Raw genomic sequence first — 7,851 nt, 5'->3', positions numbered from 1 at the left:
GACCGAGACCTAAAGGAAAAGAAATACTTGCTACATGTACATTTGAATCTTTCCACCTCCTAGAAATTTAGATTTACGGGATTTCAGAATAATGTTTTGAAACCTTGCAAGTGTGCAAAGTGAGACAATATAATTAGTCGATTTTATTAGGGTTATAATTCATTGCTAAATTGTGTTTCAGTGTCGTTTGAAAGACCTAATTGAAACAATCTAGGACAGTGAATAGGCTTGGGTGTAGACTAACACTTAGTCTCTGACATTTTTTTGCTTGAAACAAACAACTGCATATAAATTGAAACGGAGCCCCGGTGAGATGTGAGCTTCTGAACCTGAGGAAAATCTAGACTTGCTTCATTTAGACATTACAGAAGGGACTGGGTGGAAGGGAAAATAATATGGTTCAGGGACTAAGTCAGACTAGCTCGAGTGTAGTTTCTCTTCTACATCTGCAATGGCCTGTGCAACACTTTCAAGGTAAGTTACAGGTACAAAATTACTCTGACCCACAACATGCAATAAAACTCCTGTGTCACTAGATTAGGAAACGTCGGTACTCAAACACCTTAGAAGAGACACACCTACTTTATGACTGCAGTGACCTGACAATGTTTGTTTGTTTCTAGATAACAAGTCGCATGATTCGGGCTCTGTTTCTGTCAGTGTGAAGAAGATTGATGTGGAAATAGTATGCAATATAAGTTAAATCAGCTCGTCTCATACAGACATGGAAACATGAAACAAAAATATCAGAAAACAAATTATCGGATAACTACTGAGAAAGTCTACAATATTTTGGCAAGTATAGCACTCTTTAGTTTCAGGCCTTGTAATCTGATTCTCTGGGCCTTTAAGAAAACCAAATTCAGAAAACAAACCTTAAAATATTTTTCAGAGGCTACATGTGTCTACCCCAAGCATTCAGAAACCATGTAACAATGGCTTTTATCATGTGCAACATTTAAACAGCTGATAATCTTGGACAGTAAACTTCTTGTACCGGTAGTTCTCTACACTATCGGGTATATCCGTCTTTGTAGCTTATTTGTGTCATTACTGTAAACTCAGTCTGGGTGAAGTTCAGATGGTGTAACGTCCTGCATTTAACATTTCCTCATGTCCGCTTATCTGGACCTGCTCAGGGCTTATCTGGACCTGCTCAGGGCTGGTGTTTGTCTGCTACAAATGTTGCCGAAAATTCCCAAACAGGAATAAAAATTTCAGAGCTGATGCAACACAGTGTAACTAAGGTTATGGCTTTGTATGACATGATCATGGACGAAGAAGAGGCTTCAATGCTTAGTTTTACACTATTGCATTGATGCAGTGTGAAATGTATAAATCGCTCTAAATGTGTGGAGACAAAACTAATGATTCCTAGAGATATCCCAGAACACCTTGTTTTGAGAATATTCTTGACTAGATTCAAGGTTAGTTGGCCATGCAGTCAATGGTCCTCTCACACACAACAATCCTCGACAAGTTTTCTCTTTTTATTGTCAACAATCAAATCCCCCCCAATTTACAGTGTGAAGTTGTATGAGGTGGTCCCATGATTTTTCTCCAGAAAATGCATATATATGTTTTATGTCCTATGTTAACGTAACACGATGGGTATCATAATTCATCCCTGCTGGGGTCAGCAGGCCCTTCCTCGGCATCCTGCTCAGCAGGCTCTTGCTCAACCTCTTCCTCCTCAACCTCTTCTTCCTCATCCTCACCCTCTTCTGAAAAACCAACAATGAGAAAGTATAACAACACTGAATATGGCAAATGTTTGCGGATCCACCAACCGTAAAAAATTCCTAAGTCAAGATAAAATAAAAAATATAATCTGAAGAGCACTGCTTTTTTCACAGTTGTGCAAAGTATGCGCAAAACTGCAAGATCACGAGGACTGCATAACCAATATTGCACACATGACAACCTATTCAACTTTACACAAATGCTCCAGATAATTTTTCAATCATTTGTTAAGTACAGGTCATTATCAGAACTGCCATATTTTTCTAACCATTAGATACTGTACTGCTCGTTTTGAGAAATGACAAGTACTGGTATGATATTGGTATGATCATTCAAAGATCTTGTGTTGTACATTGGGATTTTGTGTCAAACTTATGTAAACATCACCAAGACAAGAGAACTCAAGAAAAAATACCACCCCCATATTATAACACTGAGATTTGTATATGTGATGACGTCATGTGATTGTTAGTGCAAAGTGGTCTCTTTAGTAAACAAAGTAACAGAGGATATTTCATGCGTCGAGTGAAATTTCATGTTTCTCTCATCGAGTGACGGGGAACTTAAATAATATTATTATTAGCCAATGACAATGAAGGATTGGGAGGAAAACCATTTGCTGCTGACACTTTTGTTTCTTTGTTTGATTTGTTTTGTTTGTTCTTTCTGTATTTGACTACTTTTTATCAGTATAATACACTGATAAGGCATCAATCATGAGCACTGTTTACAGATTGAATATTTTGAATACAAATGACAAATCTGAGTTTGAAATTATATTTCTCCACACACCAGGGTTTTTAATAGTTTTGAACAATATGTCATCTATACAGCAAACTATGGCTATAACGAACTCAAAAGGACAACTAATATTAGTTCGTTGTAACCGTAGTTTGTTATAAACAAATATACTGCATATATACAGCAAATGGACGGGACAAAAAAACAAAAACAGTTCATTATGTGTCAGTTTGTTATATCATGTTCGTTTTAAACATAGTTTACTGTATCTCGTGGCAACATATAGTAGGAGGAAAGTGAGTGAGTGAACTTGGTTTTAAGCCGCTTTGAGGATTATTCCAGCAATATCACGGCAGGGTACACCAGAGATGTGCTTCACACATTGTACCCATGTCAGGAATTGAACCCGGCACTTTGGCGTGACGAGCGAACGCTTTAACCACAAGGCTACCTGATCGCCCCATTAGGAGGAAAGCCAGAAGAGGGATATGATGACATGCAATCAACCAACTTTACCAAGTCACTGAGCCTGACAACCCGATGCATTAGGTCTCTTGCAACAACAACTGGCACAACTACACACTGTGCATTAATGACTTAGTATTACACCAATACCACAGGCCAACTTGCATGTCTGTTCTGTTTGTGAAGAAACAAGCTTATTCTGAAATTCCATAATCAAAGACTTTCACTGCTTTTTACAGATTGTTTTGTATAATTATAGAGAAATACTACTTCAACTGCCACAGCGCGGGTCTATCTTTACCCAACAAAGTGACAGTATTGCTTGCTATCCACAAGTGTTTGATGACTGCACTTGGAACCCTACAACCACTGTCAACAAAGGATCAATACACAAATGGAAATAGTCTTTTACTTAGTACTAAGCCTTACTGTCAGTACAGAAAGTACACGTCAGAATCAAATGTTGAGATGTGTCTGTGTGCGTATTTGGTAGACAAGGCTGGGAACCCGTGATGGCATATCATGTTACAGTGTCTGTGACAGAGTGTTCCCTTATTCCATGTCAGCTTGAAGACACCCTTGCTTTGAGTGAGTGAGTATGGTTTTACGCTGCTTTTAGCAATATTCCAGCAATATCACGGCAGGGGACACCAGAAATGGGCTTCACACATTGTACCCATGTGGGGAATCGAACCCAGGTCTTTGGTGTGATAGTGGACGCTTTAACCACTAGGCTACCCCACCGCCCCTAACAGCAAGGAACTCTGGGAAGGAGAGTGGTATGATGTGTACAGGGGAGGAAATTCTTTCAAATTTCGGTCAACTTCAAGACCTGACATTTGTGTTTTTATCCTTCCCTTAAAGCATCGCGATGAAAAAACATGTTCCACTCAATCCATCAACACCCATCAATTCATGGCAAAACTTGTCACTGAACATGTCCCATTGTTGACATTAAACTCCACGGGCTGCACTGGCTGCTTAAAGAGGATGTGGATGATTGCATACAATTTGCCTTTTTGTATACATGTACCACGATTACAAAGCAATTATCATGTGCCATTCTATTAGTAAAATCTACAACAGGCAGAACATTTCCCAAAGAACCATACCATGGACGAGTATTGAAATCAAGCGGATTCATGGAGTCAGTCAACTAAAAGAAATAAAGTAACTGCAAACATTAATGATTTATTTTTGTCATAGCAGGTAGAAAGATATTTCTTTGTTTTATGAAAACTTAAGTAAATTTAACAGATGGAAGAGCCTATTATATGAAACTGGTTGCTGTGGTGATATAAGCACTAATGGCACTGTTTCATGCCTATTTACTCAACCCTCCAATCACTGATAGCCCTATAGTCTGTGTTCGTGTACACTAACCAGGCTATACTGTGTACAGTCATCACTCTGCCTATAACTACAGTGGCTTTTGGTTCATGATAACTTGAATAGGACGGCAAACTACAGCCGACAACTCTGACAGTCACCAATACCTCCTTCACAGCAACATATGTACTGCTTAACATTTTATAGGGATATTTGGTAGTTTTGGGATGATACACCGATGCATTAGTGGATTGTGATTTTTTACTTCTCGATACAAGTATCGATCACAGTTGCACATAAAAAATACTGATTTGAAAAAAATTACATAAAATTGTTTTCAATTTCAATTATTTTTTAATTCTCCATCATGATCATAATTTGCTGTGCTATGACGTTTTAAAGATTAATTTGCAACAGGTTTTAATTACAGTATTTATTTGGATAGCAGCAAATGGGTTGCTTGTTTTAACTTTTTACTAATTTTTACTAAGAAAACACACATTGCATTAATTTTTTTATAGACATTTTCACATTGAAATCTTGGGTTGGCAGATTCATAAACCAAGTGTAAAAATCTCTGGTTGATCACGTGTGCCAGTAATGAGTGAGTCTGTATGAGGCAGACCAGTAGTCATCACTAATACACTGAGTGAGCTTTATGTGAGACAAAGATTCAGAGTGATGCAGAACACGGAGGCATACCTTGGAGAATACATGCATGACAGGGGAGTGAGTGAGTGAGTGAATATTGCTTAACGCCGCATCAGCAATTTTGCAGCTATTCGCGGCGAGAAATGTCTCTTGTGTAATCAGATATCAACCAAGAGAATAAAAGTGATGTTGAAAATCACTAAAATCTCAGTCATGTATCACATTCAGAGGTAAAAGACTGACTGTTGCATGACAGGGGATCACAATTGAGGCAGATCTAGGAATTCTGGCTTGTTAGACCACCATGCCCATTAATACAGAGAAGCTATCATGTGATTGACAGCATCTACGAAAAACAAATTCAACAGCAACAAAGAGAAGTTTTAACAAAGGTTTATTGTTCTCCATGTATAACTTAAAATGTTTCTAAAAACACCAGCCTATACGTAATGATCAGGCTGAACAGACGGATGGCTCTGTTCAGTGTTAGCGTCCACACATGGAACCTGTTAGTAACACATGATTCATGCAAATATGACTGCATCTTCACCAGGAACAAATTCCTCTTTCAAACATGATACAGCTTTTTGGCAAAACATAATAGAGACCAAATCATACATTTTAGAATTGGTGTATGTACCACCCCACCCCACCCCACCACCATCCCTTGTTTAATGGATGACCTGCCAGAGACTGATTTTGTAACATAAATCAATACTATTCAAACTATTCTAATTACTTGTTTATAATTACTTGTTTATAAGGCCACCCATTTTTATTTTTTGTTTCCCAGGCCCCCTGTCCCTACTGAAAAGTAGCTGGAAAAGAAATAAATTAAACATAAAAATATTAATTTTTATTATGTCTCCCACTAGTAATATAGACCCTCCTATACAATATATAATGTTCAATATAAATTCCATGTCTACATCACTGTCGGTGATTCAAGAAGCCAGCTGCATGTGTAACCTCACGGCAGTATGACTTTCATATAAATAAATATATGTTGGAGATAGCTACTTAATTTTTATATTTTTTCGTCTGACCTTGTTTGGAAAAGTTGGAATAAATCCGTGAAACATAAATTTAAAAAGTGTGGCCTTATATCATTCTGAGTGTAATTCACTTTGTCTATGTTTGACCTAAAATTAACCATGATAAAATTTTGAAACTTTTTCTGAATTTGCTTCCTTTGATTATAAACCAAAACAAGGACATATTTAATATGTACACTCAGATCAAACACCTAACCATATGCTTGTCATTAATTCCATGAAGCCCCCATTTTATTAAGATGAAAATCACTCAAAATATACTGACAGCAAAGTGTTTTTGTTTTTGTCACGACTCCTAACATGTCTGAGCCATCCATTATTGTCAGCTATTCCAGGCCTCCTATATTTTAGCTGTCATTTGTAAACGACAATCTGAGCACACAGGAAGGGGTGTAAACCTTTCCCATAGATCAATGTAAACTGGGGCTTAGTATTGTTTAGCAATAAAAAATGTGCAATTTTCAGATGAATAAGAACACAAAAGTACATTCGAAATATTTAAAATCGGGTTAAAACATTAATAAGCAGAACTGACCAACTAAATATACTGTTAAATGTCTCGAGAAATGACTCATTGATTCTTAAACTGATTTATCAAAATTACAATATTGGAAAGAGGTGATGAGGGTTACAAATTAAGACTGACTGAGTATTGTTTTACGCTGCTTTTAGCAATATTTCCAGCAATATCACAGCGTGGGACACCAGAAATGAGCTTCACACATTGTACCCATGTCGGGAATCAAACCCCGGTCTTCAGCATGACAAGTGAATGCTTTGGCCAGTAGGCTACCCCACCGCCCCTACAAATTTAGAAGTATTCACAAGCTGATCATAATTATTATAAAGAACCTATTCCATTCTGAAACTTCAAAGTCATATCACTTGAAGACATGTTAACATTCATGTCCATATTTTTTTAATAATTATTCTAAAATGGATACATCATAAAATAACACGCAAACACACACACACACAGTTACTGGTGAACAACTCGATCAAGGGCGATATTGCACTGTTGATATTTAAGTTATTCATAGTGAGCTGACTGATGGAAGGGTGAGTGAGTGAGTGACATGGGTTTAACACTGCTTTGGTACTGACAAACCAAGAATCATAATAGGCGCAAAACTGGGATTTAAACCAAAGATGACATACCTGGCACACACTTCTAAGGGAAGTAACTCTAACGATGGCTGTGCCAGCCATGCCCCCTACAGAAGTATGATGTGAAAAGGGCATAGCTTCCCAGTATCGGCAATCCACTCTAACCTGTTACCATGTGGCTTGTATAATTTCACAGGGTTGAGTTTAGAAGGCCACTTTCCCTGCATGATAGTTAATTCACACAGAAAACTTAATTTTACTGCCTTTTTGGCAAATAATATGCCTACAGCTTTGAAATGCTGTTTAATGTGACTTACACGATACAATTTTGTGTGTCAACCAGATCACAAAACATGTTATCTACTGCCACTAAAGTCAGGCCTAGTTTGGAAGATATTTTTTCAGTTAATAAAAGCTTTTATTCAATCTTCTACCACTCCTTCCTGACAATAATAAGTGACTGCTTGATGATTTGTCTCCAGTTGCACTACAAGTTACAACCATAACGAACCATTGAGCCAAGCTACTGGTGGACGGTAAGTGTCTGTAATACTAACATGATGCCATCAAACAAATACATTTATCAACAGTATTAATACATTGAGTTCTGACGCCTAAAAAACAATCTCACATCTAATAAGTGAAAGGGTGAATATGGCCCTACACAAGGCTGCAATGCTTGCTTGTTCTCCAACATGGAGGTCCTTAGTTTCTTTGCTGTAGCATAAATAATGTGTGTTTGTAGCAGAACACCTCACTC

At 37.5% G+C, this 7,851-nt stretch overlaps 1 protein-coding gene across 1 annotated transcript in view; it reads right to left on the bottom strand.

Moving 5' to 3' along the window:
* Positions 1-1,477: 1,477 nt before the first annotated feature.
* Positions 1,478-7,851, bottom strand: part of LOC124133118 (protein disulfide isomerase Creld2-like) — a 28,911-nt gene continuing 22,537 nt past the window's right edge. Inside the window, exon 11 of the mRNA XM_046497376.2 lies at positions 1,478-1,724. Coding sequence (XP_046353332.2) covers positions 1,615-1,724 — 110 coding nt within the window. The 3' untranslated portion in view covers positions 1,478-1,614. The remainder of the gene's footprint in view (positions 1,725-7,851) is intronic.

This window comes from Haliotis rufescens, unplaced genomic scaffold, assembly GCF_023055435.1.
Source record: "Haliotis rufescens isolate VD_foot unplaced genomic scaffold, xgHalRufe1.0.p SCAF_76, whole genome shotgun sequence".
Lineage (NCBI taxonomy): Eukaryota > Metazoa > Mollusca > Gastropoda > Lepetellida > Haliotidae > Haliotis > Haliotis rufescens.
The sequence above is the reverse complement of the archived record's forward strand: the minus strand, read 5'-3'. Positions and strand labels throughout refer to the sequence as shown.